This window comes from Garra rufa, chromosome 1 (genome assembly GCF_049309525.1).
Source record: "Garra rufa chromosome 1, GarRuf1.0, whole genome shotgun sequence".
Taxonomy (NCBI): Eukaryota; Metazoa; Chordata; class Actinopteri; order Cypriniformes; family Cyprinidae; genus Garra; species Garra rufa.
In genome coordinates this window covers 87,785,603-87,812,354 of record NC_133361.1, presented here as the reverse complement: position 1 = coordinate 87,812,354, position 26,752 = coordinate 87,785,603, and the positions used below count along the sequence as shown (strand labels likewise).

At 37.2% G+C, this 26,752-nt stretch overlaps 1 protein-coding gene, 1 long non-coding RNA gene and 1 other non-coding gene across 3 annotated transcripts; all 3 read right to left on the bottom strand.

Annotated features, from left to right (window-relative positions):
* Positions 1-469: 469 nt before the first annotated feature.
* On the bottom strand, positions 470-685 carry LOC141347553 (small nucleolar RNA U3). Its single transcript, XR_012357379.1, has one exon. It is a non-coding gene; the product is annotated as a small nucleolar RNA U3 (small nucleolar RNA).
* Positions 686-3,771: 3,086 nt separating this feature from the next.
* On the bottom strand, positions 3,772-19,177 carry LOC141340011 (uncharacterized). Its single transcript, XM_073844989.1, has 2 exons — positions 18,627-19,177; positions 3,772-5,988 (listed from the first exon to the last, which is right to left on the bottom strand). Exons 1-2 carry the CDS (start codon positions 18,967-18,969, stop codon positions 4,178-4,180), a joined length of 2,154 nt encoding a protein of 717 aa, XP_073701090.1. The 5' UTR covers positions 18,970-19,177; the 3' UTR covers positions 3,772-4,177.
* Positions 19,178-20,820: 1,643 nt separating this feature from the next.
* Positions 20,821-21,422, bottom strand: LOC141340119 (uncharacterized). The gene is made up of 3 exons (XR_012356542.1): positions 21,255-21,422; positions 21,104-21,137; positions 20,821-20,944 (listed from the first exon to the last, which is right to left on the bottom strand). It is a non-coding gene; the product is annotated as an uncharacterized lncRNA (long non-coding RNA).
* Between the last annotated feature and the right edge of the window lie 5,330 nt (positions 21,423-26,752).

Sequence of the window (26,752 nt, the reverse complement as noted above, 5' to 3'; positions counted from 1 at the left end):
TTTTATCAATGTGCCAGCTATAGAGATGAGCAGCTCTGTGAAACAGCCAATCGGAGCAGAGCTCATTAATATTCATGAAGCTTCCAAAAAAGGCAATAACAGAGCATTTCATTCTAGGGACAAATCCTAGGGTTGTAAATGGTCCTGTAAAACCGTTTCTGGAGATTGTTTGCCCTTTCCTATGCCATATACCTTCTATGTAGATATCAAAGAACAAATTAAAATATTCTCTCAATGCATTTTATGGCAACTTTAGGTTGATAGAACCAGCTGACATCTTATCCTGACATTCTGAATCTCAAGGATGGTGACACACACCAACAAAAATTTGAAAAAAAAAAAAAAGTAGTTTCATCAGATATACACCAATTACGAGCTAAACAATTAATTACAAACAGAATCATATCCGATGTTCAATCGATCGCAACTACTCACAAAATTTCTAATCTGAGATTTACAGTTTTCAAAGACCACTCTGATCATACTCTCTTCTTCTATGCTGCATAAATGCCACACAGAACGTTCATCAATGGTGTGGAGCATATGAAATAAACCATTACTCCACACCCGATTCACGCTCAGAAAAGAGCATCAAAGCTCATCATCGTAGTTTGGGAGACACTACACTTTTGAAACACATTTCCTAGTTAAAAACTATAGAAATGAGCCCTGAAAGTATAGCCTTGACCTCCATTTTGCAAAACCAGCTTAGGCGACTTCTGACACTTTGAGTCTCAGAGATGGTGACAACCTAACAACAGAGATGAGAAAAGTTACATCTGAAACATTAGAGTCCTAAATTTTTTTTTTCGTTCAGCATGAGGGATGGAAGCAGCTGGACTCTTAGAATGGCGTGTGAAGCCCTGTGAAGATTGGGGTAAAGAAGGTTTAGACTGATCTCCTTTTTCGCTGCCACTGTACTGACTAGCCTTCCAAGAGGACAGAACGTGATAGACCGGTGAAGAAGGCTCTTTCACTCTATCATCCTCTAGATTTTGGGCTAATTCAGACTTTGAATTCTCTTTGGTACTGTAGGTACAGTGTCGCTGGGTTCACTGTGTCGTTTTACATACTCTTCAGTATGTTGCCTAGGACTTTGCTGTGGAAGGTGGATAGATGAACTACAATGTGACTTTTTCATTTCTAGATCTGAGACAGCAGCTTCCATGACCTCTGCTTCTGCCATTGCAGCTTCCGCCTCTCTCTCCTTCTCGATTACGTCTAATGTTGCTTCAAGGCGAGCTTGATTTTAATTTCCATTTCTCTCTTTGCAAATGAGGCTCTTGCCTGAGCAGCTTCTGCCTTCGCTCTTGCTTTAGTTGCTGCCAGACTAAACGTGGACTTGCTGGAAGACACAGAGCGCCGGGATGGAGCTGAGTGACTTTTGTCATCTTCCATGACTGCAGTTGTCGTGTTAGCCTCTATGCCGTGGACAACAAGCACAGTGATTTTCTGCTTCCGTGATAAACAGCTCTTGTAAGAAGCTTGCCTTTTTACTGTACTGGCTTCATATCCAGCAAGCTAAACACTTCTACTCAATAAACGGACTTGAAACCTGTAAGTTGTGGCTCAGATGATTAACTGAGTAAAATGTGTAAAACTGTAAAATAAAACAAACCATTGTATAAATAAACTGTTACATGAAAAATGTTTATACAGTATAAATGTACTGCGAGATAAATGCTTATAAGAGCTTAAGCAGTTCAAAGATATTATAATATAAACAGAACTACGTATTTCACAATCACGTGTTATGAAAACATCTATTTCCACATGTAGTACCTGCTAGACATGCAGAATACCATAAATCAATGATAATCAAACTTTACTTACAGGCAGTGCCTCGTTAAGTGCTATTAATACGATGGAATGATGCAACAACATAAAAATGCGCTACCCTGTGCTGCGCACGCTATTCTTCTGAACCTGGAAACTGAATAACATAAATTCAAGCGGTAGAATACAAAATGTCCAGTAGGGGGAGCAAAAATGCTAAAATAGGCGAAGCCAGAACATCTTTGTTAATAAGTATTTGTAAGTAATTTTCAGTGGTATATTTGGCATTTAATAATTTATAGATTATATTCAATAGATAACACTTTTATGGGAACTTTTACAGCTTTGATTTTGTCGTTTAAATTCATTCACACTGTTTTGAGCGATTCACTGAATCGTTTTGCAAAGCACTTGATTAAATTGACTCTGAGTTTCAAAAAGCTCCGTTTCTCATCAACTAACCAGTGATTGAATTCGTGTTTACTGTAAACTGATTCACAAAAAAGGGAGCGAAATGAAAAGTATCGTGTTTGTTATTCACGTACAGATCACGTTCCTCACACACATAAAAAAAAAAAAAAAAATTATATAAAATGTTTGATGAAACACTGCAAAGTTACAATGAATGATTATCAATTCATTTTACATCCTTGTAAAAACGATTATACTGCCTTAACGATTTCTAGAGATTTAAACACTTTAAACTCTTAAAAACACCAACCTCTCTTCAGCCGAATCACAAACACCGGAGCGCAGTCTTATCGTCACATCACCAAAACAAAATAAAAGTCCTGTGTTGGCCATTAATACATTGTGTATGCAGAAAACATATACATAACAAACATATGTCCGCTGTATTCCGAGTTTAATTTGTGGTGAAATGGGTTTCAAGAAAGAAATAATAAGTTATTGCAAAAAATATTTCAAATTTATTAAGTATTATTTTATAAACTGTTGAATATTTTTTAAATATATTTTGTATTTTACGCACCTTTTTATTGATATAGGTTTTTAATTTGATCATGTCCTCAGTGCAAAGTAATCCATTTATAATCCAGAAATATTAACCATGAAATTATAAAAAACTCAAAATATTTATAAATAATGTTATAGACTAGGCTAAACTGCAACTACTCATACATATAAAACTATAGTTATTTTTGTTACAATTTAAATACTTTACAGTGTCTCTAAAGTCACCTTCCACCCTGTTAGTATGTGCTTTATTCTCGCCTTTGAAAATAGACTGCAATGCAATTCCATTGAGAACATTTTCAGGAAGTGATATTGTTAATTTTTCCCACTTGAATTCAACTGTAAAAGAGATACAGCTTCCTGCACAACAGAGATATCCTGCATATAGATATGTTATGGACCACAGAATTGTGGACTTTATGATCTTCTTTGTGTTAACTTATTTTTAGATTCCTGCTGCTCCAGTAGCTCTGATCAACTTCTCCTCTGCTAAATCCAAAAAAAAAAAAAAAAAAAACTTGACTGTTACATTGATGGCAGGACAACTGAAAACCAGGTTGGGAAATAACTTTTATGCCCAAGAGTGAAGAGAGGGTCAGAAATATATGCTAGTTTTTTTTAGACTTTAAGCAAAAACTGTCCAAGGAGTGCAGCACTGATGGCTAGGGAGCCTTACTACAAAGAATTCATCCCCAAATCTAGTATGCTTCCTAAAACTGTTCTTGAATACAGAACACCAGAGACTCTGCAGCTACCCCCCAAAGAGCTTGGAGAGCTATGCCAGGTATTCCAGCTAGAAGAGCTCATCATATCCCAGGTCCAGGATTTGGCTTAAATACACTCCCCAGATTTTGTACCTCCCCCTGCCCCCTAAATAGGCCTATGTATATATTTCAATGTTCAATATTACAACTGTCTGTGGTATATGTTTTCTAACACTAGTCAGAAGCAATGCTCCTAATTTCACTTTATGATGAAAAATACAAAGACAATAAAGGCTTTTAATTCAATTCCATTGACAAGCTTTATTTAGTTGGCTTTCAAAATTATTTTTCTTATGCAAATACATCAGTTGACTACAAATGTTGTTAATAAAATATAAAAAGTAAAGATAATGTATTAATAAAAAAGTAACATTTAATAATGACTCAAAGCAAAATTATCATTAACTACTTAAAGTAAAAGTGAAAACTAATGAGATTGATCTCTGTCCTTCTAATTTACCAGTAGGGATGGGTATACATATACAGTACATGCCAGACCAGTATGTGTAAATCTGCCAGAGATATTCTGCATGACTGTGAATAAAAGATGATTGAATAAAATGCTTCTCATGTGCAGTGCAATGACATGGTTATTTTCCAGGGTGAATCCTCTCATGTATTTTCAGATATGATGACTGACTAAATCTCTTGTAGTGTGAGCATTAATAAGCTTTCTCTCCAGTGTGGATCCTCTCATGTGTTTTCAAATGTACTGACCGACTAAATCTCTTGTTGCAGTGTAAACACTCATAAGGTTTCTCTCCAATGTGGATCCTCTCATGTGTTTTCAAATGTACTGTCCGACGAAATCTCTTGTTGCAGTGTGAACACTCATAAGGTTTCTCTCCAGTGTGGATCCTCTCATGTATTTTCAGATATGATGATTGTTTAAATCTTTTGTTGCAGCGTGAACACTCATAAGGTTTCTCTCCAGTGTGGATCCTCTCATGTGTTTTCAAATGTCCTGATTGACTAAATCTCTTGTTGCAGTGTAAACACTCATAAGGTTTCTCTTCAGTGTGGATCCTCTCATGTAATTTCAAATGTACTGACTGACGAAATCTCTTGTTGCAGTGTGAACACTCATAAGGTTTCTCTCCATTGTGGATCCTCTCATGTAATTTCAGAGATGCTGACTGATTAAATCTCTTGTTGCAGTTTGTACACTCAAAAGGTTTCTCTCCAGTGTGGATCATCTCATGTGTTTTCAAATTTACTGACAAAATCTCTTGTTGCAGTGTGAACACATTAGGTTTCTCACCAGTGTGGATCCTCTCATGTGTTTTCAAATGTACTGACCGACTAAATGTCTTGTTGCAGTGTGAACACTCATAAGGTTTCTCTCCAGTGTGGATCCTCTCATGTATTTTCAGATATGATGATTGTTTAAATCTCTTGTTGCAGTGTGAACACTCATAAGGTTTCTCTCCAGTGTGGATCCTCTCATGTGTTTTCAAATGTACTGACTGACTAAATCTCTTGCTGCAGTGTGAACACTCATAAGGTTTCTCTTCAGTGTGGATCCTCTCATGTCTTGTTAGACATGCTGATTGATTAAATCTTTTGTTGCAGTGTGAACACTCATAAGGTTTCTCTCCAGTGTGAATCCTCTCATGTATTTTCAAATGTACTGACTGACTAAATCTCTTGTTGCAGTGTAAACACTCATAAGGTTTCTCTCCATTGTGGATCCTCTCATGTAATTTCAGAGATGCTGACTGATTAAATCTCTTGTTGTAGTTTGTACACTCAAAAGGTTTCTCTCCAGTGTGGATCATCTCATGTGTTTTCAAATTTACTGACGAAATCTCTTGTTGCAGTGTGAACACATTAGGTTTCTCACCAGTGTGGATCCTCTCGTGTATTTTCAGGTCTCCTGACTGACTAAATCTCTTGTTACACTGTGAACACTTATAAGAATTCTCTCCAGTGTGGATCAACTTATGCAATTTTAAATAAGTTACTGAAGTAGAAATCTTTTCACACTTAGAACACATGGATTCTCTCTCACCAGTATTTATATTCTCATATACTTGCAAACTTTGTAGATGCCAAAAATTCTTACCACACAAATGGCATGATTGTGGCTTCACCTTTGTATGAACTTTCAAGTGATTTCTCAGACCTGAAGCTGTTAAATACACTTTACCACACTGATCACATGTGTACTGCTTCTCTCTAGTGTGGATGTTCATGTGCTCCTTAAGGCTTGATGAGCGTGAAAAACTCTTCCCACATTGATCACAAGTAAATGGTTTTTCTTCAGTATGAACTTTCATGTGGCGCTCAAGATCTGTTTTTCTTGCGAAACTCTTTCCACACTGAGTGCAGGTGGAACATTTCTCTGCTCTTCTTTTCTTTAAATCTTTCTGTTTGGCTTGAGAGCAACTCAAAGGTCTTTCTCCAGTTTTCAAATGATTTTCCTCTTCAACTTGACTTGATTCTTCATTCTCCTCTTTTTCTTTAATCAACTCTGAAATAAAAGTAAGAAGGGTTAATTTTCAGTAACTTGTTATAAGCTGAAAAACATGAAAAAACTAACATTTGAGAGCAGTGCCAATAAGTCCTACAGATGGTGTCGCCAGAAGCAGATTTGGTAGAGGTGGTGTGTGGGATATCAATAACAAAGATAATTTAAAGGGGCATATGATGCGGTTTCCTTTGGAGTGTTACAAGCTGTTTCTGCATTAGATAAGATTTGTGAAGCTGCAAAGCTGAAAGTCTCAAAACCAAATAGATATTTATTATAAGTTGAAGGTCCCATATTGTCAAAATCGAAATTTTCTGGCTTTTTTCATGATAACTGAGGTCTAGGGGCTATGTAACTACCATATTAGTTTCAAAACAGTCAATCCACAGTAAACTGCACACAGCCTGCTTAAAGTAGCTGTTCCTTTTCACAAGACGCTGTGACTTCTGTAAAAATGTGACGTCCGATCTACTCAGTCACCACCTTTAGTCACCACCTTGAACACCAACCACCATCCCACCCTCCTTTTGTCAAACCCGGACAACATCGCGTCCATTTCATTGCTAAGCAACAACACAAAAACGAGACTAGTGTTACGTCAACTTCAGCCTCTTTCACACAGCTATTCCGGAAAATACACGGATAATGTGTTCTAGAGTCCTGCGCAGGAATGTTTTCTTTATCCCGCACCCTCGGCCGCCCCTGCCGAATTTCTGACCATTACCGCCCGCTCCCGCAACGTGTGTGTTACACTCCCGCAATATGTATTTCCACTCCCGCCTGCACCTGCAAAACTCTGAGAATTTAATCCCGCACGATAATAGAGATGCATTGATTTTGTGTCTTCTCCCGTCCCGCAGAAATTTTTTTTTTTAAGTATTTGTATTGCTATTATTCAAGAAATTCATTTTTTTTCTTTCCCTGGCCTGCATGTATTCTGACGCACTGTTAGGGAAGATAAAGAGTAGCCTGGGCTAGCGGGGACATCTAAAATGCTTAGGATACCGTGCATTTCTTTAGACTTCAAGTACTTAGATTTTGGCTATTGGAAGTATTCCGTAGGCTTGATTGGTCCTGGTGTAAATGTGCAAAAAGCATGTCTGATAGCAGCTAGCCTATGAGAACACAGAAAGACAAAACACACAATACATTTGAATATAATTTAACTTTTTAATGAAAAATGTTGCACCATCACACGGCACATAAAAATAGAATGCTTTGCAAACAAATACAATGATAAACTACATGAAAACAGCAGTTTTGCAATTATTAACCAAAGCCAGATGTCACAGGTATTCTGTTTGAAAAAATGCAAATAAGAATAAAAACATTCAGACTTAGGCAGCCTGCTCAATAACACTGCTCAATAGCATCTTCATCACGCCTCTTGACCTACTGTAATTAACAAATGGCAACGAGAGGCTGTGCTCAGAAAACAAAACTAATAAATAAAATAAAATAAACAATGTTAACAAATTAATTTAACAAATGAATCACTTTGCAATTCTGTTTTATTAAAAAATTTCAGGAAGAGCTCGTACAGATAATTAACACGGCCAATTCACCATCAGCAATCACATTCCCTATCCAAGCAATACAAGAGAATTCCTTTAAATACCCAAGCAATCTTACCTTCATCATCTCTAGTTTTCAGCATTGGCACTCCCAATCGCCGCAAATATGTCAGAGATTGAAATGTCCTCCGGGGATTGTTCCACGGATACGACGATCCTGCAGCACCTCCAGCGACCGTCCAGGTCGCCGCTCAGACCACCAGCACTCCGCAGGATCCAACAACCGAGCCCGCGGCTGCATCGCGGGGCCGCAGGCCCTCTCGCGCCGCCGCTGCTTACACTCCAAGACGCCAGATCACGCCATCTCCACCACCTTCCAGGCGTCAGACATCTTCCCCAGCGTCCTCTTACGCTACAGCCCTCTCCTCCGCCCCAGCACAAGGTGCTCGCCAGCTCCGGTGTCGTCGTCCCACGCCGTTCCTCCAAAGCGGATCTCCTCGGCCTCTACGCATCTCTCCAACCGAAGGAGAAATCCAAGTCCACCCCTCCCTCCAGGGCCTCAGGCAGAGCGCGCACGGGCCGCAGCGCTCCCTACTCTATGCCAGGACGCCTTTCCTCCTCCTCAGACCCGCTCTTCCTTCTCATTAGCCTCAGCCACGCCCCTTCCAGCCTCTCCAAAATGCCCAACAGCCCAGACCCCAGACAACCTATCACCTTAAAAATTTTGAACAAATGCATCTCCACCCTCCGTAAAGGTTACCATTATATCCTCACTGCCCGCACATTAGACGCCATGTTTATCCTGGCTTTCTTCGGTTTACTCAGATGCTCTGAGCTTGCCATTACATCTGGCTTCAATCCACCCATCCACCCAACTATCTTTGATCTAGCAGTGCTAGACGGTGAAACCATCTCTTACTTCATAAAACAAAGTGAGACAGACCAAACTAAGAAAGGCCACTTCATCTATATTTTTAACCTTCAATCACCCCTCCAGCCATTTCAAACCCTTCTAGCCTTCCTCCAGCTCAGGAAATCCCAATCCAAACTTCCTTCCGACCTTCTCTTTACAGACGACTTCAACCGCCCCGCCACACGCTTCTGGTTCCAAGAGAACCTTAAGTCTGTCTTGCTTCTCTCTGGTACCCCAGCTGACAACTTTTCCAGCCATTCTTGCATAGGCGCAGCAGCCACAGCCGCTCAAAAAGGCTTCTCCCAACAGCAGATCCAAGCACTTGGCCACTGGTCTTCAGAAGCTTTCAGGAGCTACATCCGAGCAAGGCTCCTTCATCAAGGAAACCAACCAAACCCTAGTCGTCCAACCCGTTTTAACGCCAGCCTACTCCCGTCCACTTGATCTCTAGCCCACTTTAACCATCCCCTCTGTGTCCCACTCCCACGGTACCTCTCACCCCCACTGCCACAAAATGTGCCCGCCCCTGCTGGAGCCCCCCTCCCCCTCCCCCTATTCCCCTTATGCGCAGCAATGCCCGCCCCCTGCTTATTCCCCTTGTGCGCATCAATGCCTGCCCCCGCTGGAGCCCCCCATTTATTCCCCTTATGCGCAGCAATGCCCTCTCCCGCTGGAGCCCCTCGCTTATTCCCCTTACGCGCAGCAATGCCCTCGCCTGCTGGAGCCCCCCGCTTATTCCCCTTATGTGCAGCACTGCCCACTCCCAGGAGAGTGCCATTCATAAATTCCCCACTGCCACAAGTTTCAATCCCGCAGAAGGCTTTCTTCTAGAGCTCGGAGCCCTCTCCCGGACAGCACGACAAACACGCTTAACTTTTACGCTGTTTATTATATGTAAGCGCCAACTCGCGAAGTGATGTTTTATTAACAAATTTCGGGAGGAGCTCGCACAGATAATTAACAAGGCCAATTCACCATCAGCAATCACACTGCCTATCCAAGAACTACAAGAGAATCCCTTTAAATAGCCAAGCAGTCTTATCTTCATCATCTCTAGTTTTCAGCATCCCTAAATGATTACCGAGCTCGGAGCCCTCTCCTGGACAGCACGCCAAACACGCTTAAATCAACACTAAGTAACTTTTCCCTCAATGCTCCCATTACAGGTTGGAAGCGGATTTGTTAACACTAAAGTTTTTTTTTTACCTTAAAAAAATGTTTCCGAACTCGTGTCAGTGGTTCATCAACTCATAACAGGGTGAAACGGCATTTTCGTATTTCCTTTGCGACCCTCTATCGGCCATAACAGCACTATGTAAGTTTGGGTTGTCGGGTCATGGTTTTGTAGTTCAAATAAGACTACAAATGCGACTTGCTATACGGCAGGCTTCACAAAAGGTTTTCATACTTTCATAGTCATACAACATACTCTACCGTGTTAAAAAGCCGATCCTGGATAGCCTCAAAACAATAACGTGCATGTGACACGACAGTAGGCTAAATTATTGGACAATTCCCCTTCCAACGAGTCCAACCCGAAGCCCATCTTTTTTTCCGCCAAACAACTTATACTGTAACAGCCATTAAATTAGACCAGATTTGTATTTAATAGAAAGTTTATGTTTTTTCCTTTAGTTTTTTTTCTTTTTATCAGAATAATTTAGAGAAATGTTTGGAGTTTTTTGTTTGTTTGTTTGTTTGTTTTTTAAATGTAAGTTTTAGTTTTTTTAAGTGACATAGATATCCAGGCGGTATATGGTCCACAGTGAGTTTACTCAATTTAACCTATATATCAAATCAACACTTGACTAGTCTACAATGCAATGCACAGATATAAAACAAACATCAATAAAAGTTTATACATTTAAATTTTATTATCACCATCTCAGAACAAAGGCATTTTGAACAGGGCAGGCAGCTCTGCTGCGCAAAAAACAGAACATACAAAGTCGCAGTGATAAAGTAAACGAATAATGAACAAATATATAAAGTAGTGTTGTCAAAAATATCGATATTCCGATAAATATCGATACTGAAATATCTGAACGATACCAATACTAATTTCCCAAAGTATCGATACTAGCCGAGCTGTCACTTTCACTTCTCCACAAAGGTGAGTTGACAAACACCACACGTGACCGCAGTGCCTGTCTCGTCTCACAGCAGGAGTGCTATCTGGAAATAATTCGGATATGAAACAAATGAACATGGAAAGCCGAAGTACACAAGCAAGCCAATTTGTAAGAGTTGCTACAGAGCAGTGCTAACAAAAGGCGCTAACACCACTAATTTTGCAAAGCACCTGAAAGACAGACACCCGGATTTTAATAAAGAAGAACTGTTCTCATTTTAACATTACTGAATCATTAAATAATTGTTGCTGATTTGAGTGTTGTCCCGTTTCTTACCGCAGTTCGTTAATATAATCAGATTGAGGAATCTTAGACGAGTAAATACTTTAACTGCGGTCAAATGTAAATTAACTGCGCTTATTTAACTTTATTTTTAAAAAATCATTACTTAAATTCTGCGATTTGTCTTAATGTCAATCCAGTGAGCAACTGAACATTTTTTTCATGTGTGATGCACGCATGTTTGCTTGCGCTGATCGTTGATTATGAATCCGGCATTAAAATCTGTTCATCAAATAATGTTAATCTATTATCCAGCATTTATGAACGATGAGCAATGCATTTGTTACAGAATATTTGAATCTTTGATAACAGTAGGTAATAAAAATACAACGGATCATGTTTGCTCTGGTCCAATAAAAAATATAACAGATATAACTTTGGATTTTAATTAATGTATTAGTAAATTATAGTTTAAATTAACAGTTAACTAAGATTTATAAATTGTTTTAAAAGTATTTTTCATTGTTTATTCATGTTAACTAACAAATATCTTTTACCATTAACTTAAATTCTAAGATTATTAAGATAGTTTAGTTAATTAAGTTAATTAATAAAGTGTGGGTTAAAAAGAAAAAAAAAGTTTACGACCTACACTACCAGTTGTATTTGAACAGCGAATAAAGTATGAAGCTCTAACTCAAATGAAGCTAAGAAGCTGAACAGGGCTGTAGCAGTGTACAAATGCATACCTCATTGTCATGTTCTATATTTCTCTTTAAATTAAAAAAGAAATTTACCTCCCTAATATTGTGGCAGTTTTTTTCTCTGTGGTATCGAAAATAGTATCGATAGTATCAATATTTTTTCAAGGTATCGTATCGAAGTTAGAAATTCCAGTATCGCGACGTGCTCGGGCTCAAATGCAGGGCTCTAAAGCACGCTGCTTGGGTCTGGGTTATCAGAGAGCCGGGAGCTGAGATATTCAGCCATTTCATTATCCACCGGCTTTGGCACTGAAGCAACGGATGTATCGTCTTTCCAATCTGCGAATCGGTCTGTGCTTTGCTCTTTGGTCCGATCCAGCAGTGTTTTGGGTTTTTTTGCCGCCCATTCCCGCACGCAGCAAAGTTCAAACCACCCGCTCCCGCGAGATTTGCGTTGGGTCCTAATCCCAATGCAGCCCTCTAATGTGTTCCATGATTTGTTCCGGAATTGTTTAATTTGGTTCATTCACAAAAATGTGACATTTGGATGTGAGATGTAATGTGACGCGTACATTTCACTACACTTATACCTGACGAACAATCTATGCTTTGGTGCAGATAGTGAGGAGCTAAATGCTGCTTCATTCCAGTTTGCATATATTTTTTCGTCGTAAAGAGTCGCAGGGTAACGTGCATCATCAGTACAACACTGCCTTTATGGCATTTGGTTCTGGCTTTTGTTCACACAGCACTCATACCCGTAATTTTCCGGAATCAGCGCTCACTGTGAAAGGGGGAAACATTAATGATCCTTCTGAAATATCCTGTTGAGTATCACCAAGCCACAGCAAGCTCTGGGCTAGGCTAAAGCATACATGACCGTAGTTACTTAAGGTTGGCCTGGCTGTGTGTCACTAAGAAAACAACAGGCCAATCAGAAGAAAGGCTCCTGAATATATATTCTTAAGGACATCAACAACTTAAATAAACCACCAGAAATGTGTACAATATGGGACCTTTAAGACTTAGCCACAACTCCCTGAAATGGCTCGTTCAAACACACCCCCACTAGTCCACATCACCGGGTGAGTAATTGTGCGTAACACCACCCATATAAATATGAATATGAAAAGAAAGAAGGCGTAACTTTACCGGCTGTACTAGTTTTGAAGCGCCATGTTGTGGAGACGCAGTCCGTTTCATTGCAAAACGATACATTCTTTGTTTGGCCTTTCAAATACAAAAACAACTAGAAATCAGTGTTTTAAGTTATATTTACAACACTGTTCTGGAACAGTGAAATGCAAATATTCGAGTGTGTAATGCGCATTTTACGGAGGACTGTTTCCTGAACCTGGGAGAGCACCTCACAATGCCAGATGTTCACAAAGGGTTAAGGCTATAAAGTGGGCCAATCACAATGTTGCATTAACAGTCTGTGCTTATGACTGACGGCCTCTAAGTACATTTTCATATTTAAAGAATTCAGTACTGGAAACACTTCAGGAATGTCGAAGTCGTCATCTGATTCGTTGAATTAGATCGGATGTCCAAGAGACGCGAGTGTTGCGTTTATTTTTCGGTCCGCTGGGAAACAAAGCGCAACTGATTTACTCTGTGTTTTGCTAAAATGTGCTTATGCAGATGCCATTGTTGTTATACACATTTATGATGCTCACAAACAAATTACTGACTTACTGCTTGTTCTCCCTCTACTTATTTAACTTTCAATGCTGGTTATTTCAGTGACTGACTGTTGCATGCCCGTCTGTTGTTGTGGAGGCATTTCCACGCACTGAAACGTGACGCTGAACAAAACGAACTGTGATTGGTTGTTTGACATGTCTGTCAAACGGCCTTATGGGCGGGCGGGCCTTGGCCAATCAAAGCCAAGTAGGGCTCGCTGCAGCCTGCGGTGGACATCCAACCCCGCCCGTCATTGTGTGACTCCCCTCCCCATCGGTAGCCTTAAAGCGGTGCATTTCAAAATACTTCACGAAATTTATCCATGTAAAGTAGCTCTTTCTAATTTCATGGACATTGATAATACCTGCATTTTCTGAAAACACACATGAGGAAGACTTGTGTCATTTTGCAAGGCAAATATTATAATCATAAACAGAAATTTGCTAAATGCATACCAAAATTTAGTTTATTAAAAAGTCTTTATTAAGTTTTTAAAAAGTCTTTAAAACAAATGAATACATTTGTTGTTACATTTCACAGAAACTTTTTTTCTGGTTATGCTCCCACAATATAATTTTTTGTATATGTAAGGGAAAAGTAAGAAAATTTGAACTATTGTTTAGTTGTTTCTAGGTTTTAATTTAGTTTTTGTTTATTTATTTACTTTTTATTTATTTTTATTTAAGTTTTTTTTCTCTATGGTATTCATTTCCCCTCTTAATACATATTGTATTACTGTATACATATTAAGCTTGTATTTTGTGTATCTGGATTTCTATTTTTTTTTTTCTATTTTTGTAATGTCCAATTATTCTTTAATAAAATAATTAAAAAAAAAAAAGAATCCCGATGTTGCATGTGCAAGAATGGCGGAAGTATGTTGTATCGGGGATGTAAACAAAACAGTTTGCATTAAATAATACAAATTACAACTAATTACATTCGAACAGCCGGTAAAACGCTTGCTTTGGTTGATTAAAGTTAGGAAAATGTCACGTGAAACAAGGGAGGTCTGGGTCCAAAAGCAGGTTAGTGATTATTTATTAACAAAACACAAATAAACAAACCAAAAAGGCCAACACGGCATAATCAAACATTGACTCAAACATAAACTGAACAAAATAAGAAACACGGTCAAGAGCCAAGATCTATAATACAAAATACACAGAAACAAACCATACTGAAAACAATGCAGCCAGAAAGAGTAGTGGGAAATGAGAGTTCTTATAGAAAAGTCCAAATGGTGAACAGCTTTGAGTGAATCAGAGTAAATGACAAAACAGACGTGAATACTTAGGAAGTGCTGTGCAGGGAAGGGAAAACAGCGACCTCAGGTGGCTGAGGAAAGCCCCACAGCCCAGATCATGACAGAAAATGGTAATTGGTAATAAAACATTTAAACCTTACCCTATTTGTTTGTGTAATAACATAAATTCACGTTTATTATAATCGATTTTGACATAGCTTAGACAAGATCAGATTAGACGGACAATTAAGTTTTGTTATTGTAAAAGTACAGTGATGGGCAAGCTACTTGGAAAATGTAGTGAGCTAAGCTAACAGTTACTCTTCATTAAATGAAGCTTAACTACACTAAAGCTACAGCCTTGGGTAATGTAGCAAGCTAAGCTACAGCATCATGGCAAAAGTAGTTCACTACATCTAAGCTATTTTTTAACATTTCATTTTTCTATTGAACCAACATCATACCAAGTCAATGCTCTCTCAGTGATCAATTAAATTGTCAGTCATACAGGCATACAAGTTCAGTTTAATTGTTTATTCAACCACTCTTCCAAACCAATTTGGCAAAAAAAATCTGTATCATGTACACGCCTGGATTTATCTCATATTTTGGGGGGTTGAATTCTTTCTTGAAAAAAATAAAAACAAAAAAAGCAATGGCACCAGTTTCACAATATTAAACGAATAAAACAGGGAAAACAAAATTTGTAAATAAAATAATTGTATACATATTATTGCATAACATAGTCTATATATGAATGGGTGTTCGTCAACTGATTGCATGTCGTCAGAGTTTACAGTGTTGACAGCTTCGTAAAAAATAGCCTAATGGAAGCGCTGTAGATTTCTGTAGAAGTCTTTGAGAGGAAAAATTAAACCGACAGGTCACAAGGCTAGGCCTATAAGTCACATTTTATTATATTCTGAAATAAACAGGCCTACAGCGTAATGTTATGACATTATTTCCCTCACTCCACAACAAATCCTTTAACTTTAATCTTATTCAGAACAGAACAATGATGAAATAAATAAATAAATAAATTTGCCTAAACAATCCAAAACAAATTAAATGTGAAACTGAAAGTAGTTGGGCTTATGTAGACTACCTCTCTTGCCACAAATACAAATGTTTCCATATCTGCAATGTATTTGAAGCAAAATTATTATGCATTGGGTAAGCTTTGTACTTCATGCACGTCGATGGAAAATATCATGATGAGCAAAAATGTGCCACGGGACTGGTGGTCATGCTGAACTGCACGTAATACACACTATTTAAATTGAATAATGTAACTTTTGGGTGACTGTTTTATTTTTCAAATGTGTGCGACACCAGCGCGATCAAACAGCTGAATATCATATTCTGTCATGTTGGTCATAGTAAAGGCATAATTCACTACTGCAAAGTCCAAAGCAGTTTGAAGTATTAAGAATATTAGCAAAGATTATTATAATTCGTTTAGAGTAGAACACGGTTTCATTCTTATTTTGCTATGGAACCTGGTCGTTTTATGTTTGTTTGTTTTTACTGACGAACCGAAACATTTTGCCTTTCGCCATGAATTTGACACCCACCCTCTGCCCTTCTCGTACTTCTGAGTTTGAGATCTTCCCAGAGCTCAAGCCTGCCTCAAAGACTAAAATCAAGACGCCCATCACTAGTTCTAAAACTACGTTTTGCATTGCAGATTATACAGTTTTCTGTTGCTATGTGGGCGCTCAGTTTTTTTCTGACATGTAGCTAAAATATCGACAACAAAAGTCTCGACAACAAGTGTTAGACTAAGACACACTTTTCTCATCTCCTCGAATGCAAAACAAAACAAAACAAAACATTAGCCTTTATAAATACAGTGCTGTGTTATAAATACAGAAAACATGTACTTTCAATCAACACTTCTTTATTTACCTCAAGTCTGCAAACACGCTGAGATGCTTCAAACTGCGCGCCGCACTTCATTGACGAGAGGCGGGAGGAATAATACGGTTTGACTGACAGTTTAATGAGCCAATGGCGTAACGAGGTTTAGTGGCGGTGGCGTCGCTTACTGACCCAGGATCAATGATCCGTAGCAGTTATATTTCCGATTTGAGCTTAAAGTATAGAACAATATATAGCTTGTAGCTTTTGTTGACTCTACCGCGTTACTTGATCAAAATAATAGCTTAGCTACTGAAAAGCTATTTGATTCAGAAAACAGCGACGCTACCAACACGCTACTGAGAAATGTAGTTAAGCTAGTAGCGTCACTACTTGTAGCGACGCTACTGCCCAACACTGTAAAAGTAAAACTTAGCATATTTTCATTTTCATCTAATTCTCTAAAGATATGTCCACAAATGTGAACATTGCTAATCATATTATCACTATTTTAATATGTGTTAATACAATTTAATATGTTTGATGTGTGACGTGTTTGAACATGAGCGTGGCCTCTGGCGTCACACTTGGATGTGGGCGGGGTTGGATGTCCACCGCAGGCTGCAGCGAGACGCTACTCATCAAAGCTGCCATGAATTCCAGACCTTCAGCCATCAGTCTGAAGGTCTGGCTACGCAAGACTACCATGCGCCAAGAAATGGTATCACAACACACACTTAAGTTATTCGGCCAATCACAAAGCACAGATAGCTGGCCAATCAGAGAACACCTCGGTTTCCATCAACAACGTGTTTTGTAAAAATCAAAGCGTTTCAAAAAAGGGAGGGCAGAGAAGAGCAACAATAATGTTCAGTATGTGGAAAATAACATGTTTTTTAAACCTCAAACTGCATAAACACACTGCATCACAACAAATACACAAAATAATGCACTTTTTAGCATCATAGGATGCTTAAAAGTGCATAAAAAGTCAATCATAAAATTACTACTATTTTGAATTTATAAGCGCAGTTACTGAAAAATATTACGTCTATTTCTTTGTAAGACACATTTGACAACGAAGCACTGAACTTGAGTTAGGAGACATGCAAAATTTACTTTCATTAACATTAGTGACATGAAAATCTAATTTTCATATAGAAAATGTATATATTCTACTCTTACTATATGTACCATTATCAACTGACCAACAACTTAAGTGATTATAATTGATGTGCGATTCAGTCGCAAAGTGAAGAAAAGTTTGGCGTCTTGAGACTTTTCTTACTATACACACAAAAAAGTTTTTTGATGAAGTGTTGTTTTAAAATAGTTATTTTATCATTTCAAAATATAAAGGTAGTCAAAATTAATGACTAATGAATCAATAAGTGCGCCTCTGCTGCCATCTACTGGTTATTTTACATAAAAAAATTATCACAAAAACATTATTTTGATATATATTGTGTTTGATCCCATTAAAAATATAATTTAAACTGGATTTTAGAGGTATAAAGTACTGTAAATAGTTGTATGAAATACTTAAAAGTCATTGAAAAGTGCTTGAATTTCTCTCCTAAAATGTTGTACGAACTAATGTTGGACTATTTCTGCCGCACCACTATGACTACAGTTAACACTACTGTTCCTGCATCAGCCTTTTTTTATCTGTTCATAAAATAATTGAGTAACACTTTCTTTGAAACACGTGCATTCATTAGTGCTCTTAGTGCATTATATTGGATGCATTATGCATTATAAAAGAAAACTTATAGTATGTTGTATCATCTCAAGAGTATAAAAAAGAACTGTTTTAATGTATTATAATATTTACTTATTTGTGGTTATAGCTTTTAAGACTATGATTATCTCCTCATAGTTATGACTTAAGTTTTATAAGTCACAGTCTTAGACAGTTTTTGAGAACTAACTCTGCAACTGCATGTCAGCTAGCAGTAATTATTATTAGTATTATGCTAAATATATTCAAACACTGTATTTTGAAGGTTCACCAAAAGACAAACTGATATGTAACTTTGCAAGTATGTGAATCTACTACCTAGCCTCACCTTAATCTAAGTGTACTAATAATATAAAGAGTGTTAGTTGACATGTAGTTGCAAAGTTGCTCCTAGTCAATAGACTAGGGGGACCATCCAAATAAACTGTAATATAATCTAAAATAAATAAATAAATATATATATATATATATATATATATATATATATATATATATATATATATATAGGCTATGTATATGTAATATGATATATTCCATTTTAATTGCGTCAGTATTATTAAAGCTTTGAAAGCCTTTTGTACCACAAACAATCATTAAAGATGAAATGAAGATTAAAAACCAACCTTCTTGTTCCTCATGTTTTATTCCCAAAGGTTCTGGTTCCTCCAGTTTTATTCTCAAAGGTTCTGGTTCCTCTTGTTTTATTCTCAAAGGTTCTGGTTCCTCTTGTTTTATTCTCAAAGGTTCTGGTTCCTCCAGTTTTATTCTCAAAGGTTCTGGTTCCTCTTGTTTTATTCTCAAAGGTTCTGGTTCCTCTTGTTTTATTCTCAAAGGTTCTTGTTCCTCTTGTTTTATTCTCAAAGGTTCTGGTTCCTCTTGTTTTATTCTCAAATGTTCTGGTTCCTGTTTTATTCTCCAGGTTTCTAGTTCACTCGTGTTCTCCTCACTCTCCACTTTAACAAACATCTTCACAGCAGCAGATCTCAGTTCAGCTGATACTTCTCCAGATATTCCTGCTCGCTTCCAAACCTAGTCACAGCTGTGAGGATGAGGATATTACAGATATTTACTGACCTGATTCAAAAACGGTATTTTTCTGTTTACAGAAACTACATTTCTCACAGACTGAACTAAAACCGAATCGCAACAAAACAACAGAGCGCAGTGAAACTAATCTTCTTCTTCTTAGGTTTAACGGTGTTTGTCAAACAGAAGTGTGTGTGTTAGTGCCACCCGCTGGACTGGAGTGTGAAGCGCCGAAAGGAGGAAAAATATTACGGGGAATGACTTAATGTGTGTCTACAAGGTGCGCTATTTCTGTTTTTTTTAAAATGTTATTAACTTTAGAAAAGCATCATCACATGAGTACGAAATTCTATTCTATATAGAACATTTCTATGATATATTTGTGATTCTAGAGAGCAGTGCACCAATGGGACTTTTATTTTGCTCTGGTGATGTGACGTCATAAAGATGCGCCGCGCTCCTCGTCTGTTTGTGATTCACATGAAGAAAGGTTTGTGCTTTTAAAGTTTTTAAACCAATGGACATTGTTGCGTTTTTAAAGCGTTTTTACAATCTATGTAAAATAAATCATCCTTATTAAATATAACGTTGAAATTCTTTATCCAGTGTTACTGAAGACGTTAGCCTTTAGTAACAGAGAATGTGCGTCTCATTTCTCTCTCTATATCATGAATCAATCGTGTGATGATAAGAAGTGATGAGAGAAACTGTGGCTGCGTCCGAAATCGCCTACTCAATGAGTAGGTACTTAATTTCAATAAGTACTTACTTAACGAGCGCTAAAAGAGTACCTACTCAACAGCCAAATCTCGTTGAGTATGGATGCGTTCCGCCATGTTGACGTTATCACGTGACCTATGACGTTATAACAAGCGCAACATGAAATGATATGAGCGACGGATTTATCTGTAAACATTTTGATGTTGATGAAATTTGCTTATTTCGGATTGATTGAAGTTTTTATATTTTTAACAATACTAAAATGACTAAAACCCCCAAATTTGTTGTCTTGAAAATGTTAATGGGCAAAATTGTGCAAAACTAGCTTAGATCTGATTTGTTTTCCTTTTTCTTGCTGAATTTCTGTCCTTTCATCCCTGAAACTTAAAATAATAATAAATAAATAACAAAAACAAAGGCAATTTTTAATTCATTGCGATTTTATGAATATTCAAATATATTTAATATTTTTTTTCTGTATCTAATCTTGTACTATGTACGCAAACCTTTTATAGTTATGTTTTCTGTCATGATTGTTCTTTGTTAAAGATACTTAAGTCTTTCCCTGAGTTTGTATGGAATTATAAATTCTGAAGTAAAAATAATACAAAAATTGAAGCGACAGCGACACCTCATGGCATCAGTAACATGACAACCCTACCCAGTACGCTCTCCTCCATGTTTACAACATCTGCACAAAAGAGACGTCGATCAGTTGCTCAAAGATCTTACCTTTGGAGAAGACTGTTGATTTTACACTCGAAAAATTTAAGTATTACTATTTAGAAATTAAGATAACTTTAGAATGCATTGCTAGCCCACTCCAACACGTACCAACAATAATAATGATAAATGCTGACTAATAATTAATGATATTTTTAGTTAAACAAGCATAATGTTGTTGTTTTTTTCAATGAAGTAATGAATAAATGCATAGGCTTATGAAAATGTTATATTTTATTTACTGACAACATCAGGAAACATGAATAAATTAGTAAAATAATAAAAGTAACCATGAACATAAATAAATACACATGGAACAAAGCTTATTTAAACATATTGGTCTTCTAGTCTTTTTGATGAAGAGACTGCAGCAACATCTGGTCCAGATGAGACAAAGGGCAGGTGGAGTGATGGAGGGTCTCATTTCCAGGATGCTGCTGTGGATTTCTCCTTTGTCACTGCACACACCAGTCTGCAGACATTTCAGATCATACAAAGATGCACAAATATAATACAAAAACTGTCATTTTAACAGCACAGTGTCATTAGATCTCTGTATTGGAAGTTACAAAATTATCAATCTTTATATTAAGTTTCGGATTTTACTTTTCCCCAAAAATGCTGCTGTCACCTTTCCTTTCAGGTCCTGCTCCACCACAAAACATCTGCAACAAAGGCACATAAATCAAGAATCAGAAAAGTTCTGTTATAGCTCTGTTTGAAATGAATTTGAAGTTCAGTTAGGCCTACTATATGTATATGTGTTTATTTACATTACTTACATTAATGTAAAGCAGTGACAGTGAATTCTCACATAACGTCCATCACTCACTCAGATGTTTTGTGTTTTGTGTTGCTCTAGTCTAGAACATTTTAATGTCATTTGTTAAATAGACATTTATTAAACGTCTTTAAAATGTATATGTTTTATGTAAATCCGCTTTTAAAGACGTGCGTGTGCTACCTGAAGCTTAATGTTCGCTATACGTCATAAAACACGTTTTAACAGCGAAATCACAAATATACTAACTATAACATACTGTATAACATCTTGGCACCTTATGCAAATCAACAGTTTACGATAAAGTAGCTCAACAAATATGACTTTTAAGACAGGGAACCGTGTTTTGGTTGTAATACTCACATTTGTAAACACCCTCGCCGTGGTTCTCAATCACGTTTGTTGATGACGTTTTGGCCTCCTGTGGACTCCTGGGATTGAAAAGTATCCATCGATGAAGACTTCAGGATCTGGGCTGAAACAGTAGGACATCCGGGGATTTCTCGCCTACTCTTTTGTGAATACTGAGGTTTCGGACGTACTTCTTTCTTCACGTACTCTTTTTTTCCTACTATGTAGTAGTTAAGTAGGCATATTCGGACGCACTTTAAGTAGACGTACGCCCGAATCTCGCGAGAATTAGTGCATTCGCCTACTAATTCTCGCCTACTCTTTTATAAATACTTAGGATTCGGACATACTTATTTGCTCGCCTACTGCTTTTCCCTACTAAATAGTAGAGAAGTAGGCGATTTCGGACGCAGCCTGAGAATCCGAATCATTTGAATCAAATCATTTGTGAAATGATTCAGTGATTCGATTCAGCGGCACGCGGACTACAAACGATAACAACAAATACAAACGAGTTTAATGACAACCGAGAATGATTGCATGAGACTGTAATATATTAGATATGAAAAAACAAATAATTTAATACCAAATTTAAATCAAAATAGCCTAAAATTATAATCTAAATATGAACCTTTGGTGTTATTTGTATATATTTTATAATTTTTATATATTAATTAGTCTATTAACTCTCTGACTGTCTTTCCAGTGCACTACTGAACTAGGAGCTGATTGAGACTCACCCAGAGATTGAGTTTGACAGGACAAACAGGACAAAGTGTACAAACACACAGAAAAACTCCTGGAGAAACAACTGAGATCCACGTGACACTATTATAAAGATGGCATTTATTAAAGAGGAGAGTGAAGACATGAAGATTTTAGAAACATTCAGAGTCAAACATGAAGATATTGAGGAACAAACAGGTTGGTTTTTATTCTCAAAGCTGGACTCACTCATTTCCATATTAAAATGTCCAGCTCTATAGAAAAAAAAACCATTTTGTGTAACATTAAACACAATATCTACTTTTTATTAGAAAACAATAAAAGCGGTATCTGACAAAAAAAAAATATTTTGCTTGAAGCAAACAATGACACTTCAGTTTTTAACTTGACATTTGTTTTAATTGTAAGTGATTTTTCTGCTATCATCAAAAGTGTGATATTAAAATGTAAATAGAAGTGAATGTTCATTACAACAAGCAATAAATAATCATATTTCAGAAACACCAGCTTGTAGCTTGTTAACTGGAGATGCAGGACAGCCACATAGTAGTGCATTACAATAGTCCAGTCTAGACGTCATGAATGCATCAAATAACTGTTCTGCATCTGAAACAGGTAACATGTTCTGTAATAGTTACTCATTTTGTATTTTAAATATGAAATGACGGTTCATGTACTTTGTTACTCTCCAACTCTGGAGCCAAACAATAAAATAGAAACCAAAAATCTCTCATCGTAACCTTTGTGAGTTTAATTAGGAAATATTTCTTACTTGAATGCTGCTTTTAAATTCTCTAACGTGAAGATAAATATGGCAGATTATGTGTGTTTTTTTTTAAAGGAGTGTTTTTTATCATTATATGGTAGTTGTGATAAAAGCACAACAATATACATGTTACAAATAATTGTTTTTAGTTATAGCTATAATTAATGATTAAAATTGGAAGGAAATGCGATTAATAGAGACAGATCAGCAGCAGTATTTGTATCAATGAGACTGGTTTTCAAAAACAATTGGCTACTTGGTAAAAAGATGCCAATAAGCCACATATTTTAAATGTACAATCTTTATGTTTTCTTACATTAATTTGGAGATTCAATGTGAAATTGTTTATTGTCAAATAGTTTTTTAATTAATTGACAGCATTAGTCTAAGTGTTTTGATGTCTGTTGCTTTGTGCCTTTAAACTGTTGTTAACTTACATTTTTCTCATTTCACCTCAGACCTGATGACTCTGAAAGAGGAGAGTCAAGAACTCAATGAAACAGAAGAGAAAGATGATTTCAAAACTGAAGTAAAATCAATTAGTTGCTCACAGAATAAAAAACATCCTCACCAGAAATAAGTAAAAAAACACAAAGTACAAATCTTAATTCTAACATGAGAATTCAGACTGGAGAGAGACCTTACAGCTGCCAACTGTGTGGGAAGAGTTTCATCTTAAGTGGACATCTTAACAGTCACATGAAAATTCACATTGAAAAGAAGCCGGTAACATGCCCTCAGTGTGGAAAGAGTTTTACAAAAAAAAAAAAACCTTACTGTCCACATGAGAATTCACACTGGAGAGAAGCCTTTCACCTGTAAACTGTGTGGGAATAGTTTTACACAGAAACAATACCTTACTGTCCACATGAGAATTCACACTGGAGACAAGCCTTTCATGTGCAAACAGTGTGGGAAGAGTTTCTCACGAAAAGGAGTTCTTAAGACTCACATGATAATTCATACCGATAAGAAGCCATTCATATGTCCTGAGTGTGGAAAGTGTTTTACACTGAAAGGTACGCTTGATAACCACATGAAAATTCACACTGGAGAGAAACCTTTTACCTGCCCTCAATGTGGAAAGAGTTTCACGCATAAAGTAAACCTTAAGGTTCACATGACCGTTCACACTGGAGAGAAACCGTACAAGTGTCTTCAGTGTGAGAAGAGTTTCACATGTCAAAGCAACATGAAACGTCATTTGCAAACTCATTCTGGGAAGAAACTGCCATTTTCTTCAATGCAAGAAGAGGTTTAGAAAAAGGAGCAATTCTAGAATCATCTGCTCATTCATTTTGAAAGACATTCAAGTGTAGTCAAAGTAATAAAAACATTTTCCATCACATTTACAGATATGTGAAAAATCATGAAAATGTTAGACTTTGTCTGTGTTCCTTGTTCAAGAGTGTAATGAGAAAAAAGGTGTGTGAAATCAAGGATGTTAAAACCGGAGCTGAATGTGGGATACATTTGATCACTTTCATGCATCCTTCATCTCTTTTTGTTTACCATAAGGCTTTTTTTTTAACTGTGGCCATACCTTATCATCTGCTTTACTGTAGTTTCAAATATTAAGTGATTACAGTAGATTCCCTCAAAGTGTGACTATGACTAGTGTGTCTCTCAATTGCATGTGTTGATTTCTCTGTATCAAAATATTAGACCATTTTTTACCTTGCTGGGAAAAGCAATGTAACTGGAAGATTATATATTGACAAACTGAACAAAATTGATTTTAAGTGTATTTTAGCTTATTGTTTAGTTGATTTCAATTTAATGTTGTTATATCTGTTTACATTATGGACTTTATCAGGAGAAGCATTGAAATATTATACTAGGTTTGTGCAGGTCTGTTTTTTAATCTGCACAGTTCATTCTTTGTTGTGCTTCCAGTAGCCTGTATTTACAGTAGATATACATACTGTTTCCTTTCTAATTCATTTGCTACAATAAACAATCCGAAGCAGTTGGCCTTCATTCATTTTCTTGTTAATTATACATAAAAGAAAGTATTTTTAAAAAATTGATTAACCAGTTGTATTCAGCAGTAACACATTTTCATATCCCTCCCCCATCTATGCACAAATAGCTTCTCATCAGCCCATTATATTTATTTTCTTTTGGCTACCCAGCCAAGCTACATTTTACAACTCATCACTTTAAGCACATACTACAAACACTTCATTTTCATTTGCACAGCAGTTTTTCTGTTGCCAAATTACACAGTTTGTTCATACACTGTTCACACAGTGTGTAAAACTTTTCACTCTTTGCACTTTCAGCCTCTACAATCTCAGTACTTTAAGAATCTATCAGCTCTTGTCTTGATTTCATGATGTGGTCCACTTCTTTGTTTACAGCTTATAGCCTTGGGGGGCCATGGTGGATCAGGGTGTTGCTTGGGGGGCCATGGTGGATCAGGGAGCTGTACAGACAGTTTGGGGAGCCATTGTTGAATTACAAAAGCTCGGGAAGCCGTGGTGGAGCAAACCGTTTAGGAAGACATGGTGGATCATGAAACTTGGAAAGCCATGGCGGAGCAGCCTATATGGCCTCAGCCTCAGCACTCAGCCTGGCCCTTAACCACTTACCAAACTGACATTCAATTCACCTTTATGGCGAGACACGACAGGCAAAATCATTGTTTTTTTTTTTTATTGGTCAATTTTGAGATTTTTGGATATCTGTCTTCAATAACATGTCTTCTTTTAGACTTGTGGTGAAAAAAAAGTCAGAAATACACATTTAGGTCTTTATTTTACTGCACTTTGTCTGTTTGCGTCTGTAGATTTCTCATAAATTCAACAAAAGTTGGCGTTCTAAATCAACATGCTGCTCTGCGATCTCTGCCTGTACCCAGTCATCACGTACACTGCTGGAAAGCTCTCTCTCTTCTGTACAATGCTGTCGGATTCAAATATGGTCATTTCCTTTTTATCAGCAACCAATCGTGAAAGTACAAGAGGGAATTTAACTCTGAATGTGCAATCTCATTGGCTGAAGATAATTTCTGACAACGTGATTCGTTCAGAATCGTCACATGGTATGCTTTGACGCTTCCTTGTTTGGTTTAGCTTTCCGCGGGATCTTTTGAGTGAGTGAATGAAAATGACTTCGCGTCAATCCTCGAAAAGAGTACAGCAGTTGTCACTTGCAAGGGGGAAAAGGAAAATTAGTGATGGACTACCCAGTGAAATGCCCTCAGGAAGCGCATCTGAACGTAAGCTGTCGATGGGAAACCAGGGTGGTTTAGATATAAGCCAATCTATAAATAAAGTGCACTCTACACAACAGTGGCTGCTTGTTCATGCTGCGCGACTGAATGAGCTGATTGGTGATTTAACTTGTCCAAATTGTGGTATGTCAGGGCTAAAAATTTATATAGATCCACAGAATCAAGGGTTCTGTAGCAGTTTATTGCTAGAGTGCTGTCTGGGTAAAGATGACAAGTACCGCAGGAGCGTGTACACGTCTATGCGACTTCGCGATGAGTCCAGAAATGACGTCGCATTTGACGTGAATGTGCGAATGGTCCTCTTGGCACACAAGTTAGGATTGGGAAATGCAGCTCTCAGAAAAATCAGCAAGGTGTTGGGGCTCCCTGCACTGTAAACCCAAATGCTCAAAATAATTAAAATTATTGAGTGGCATAA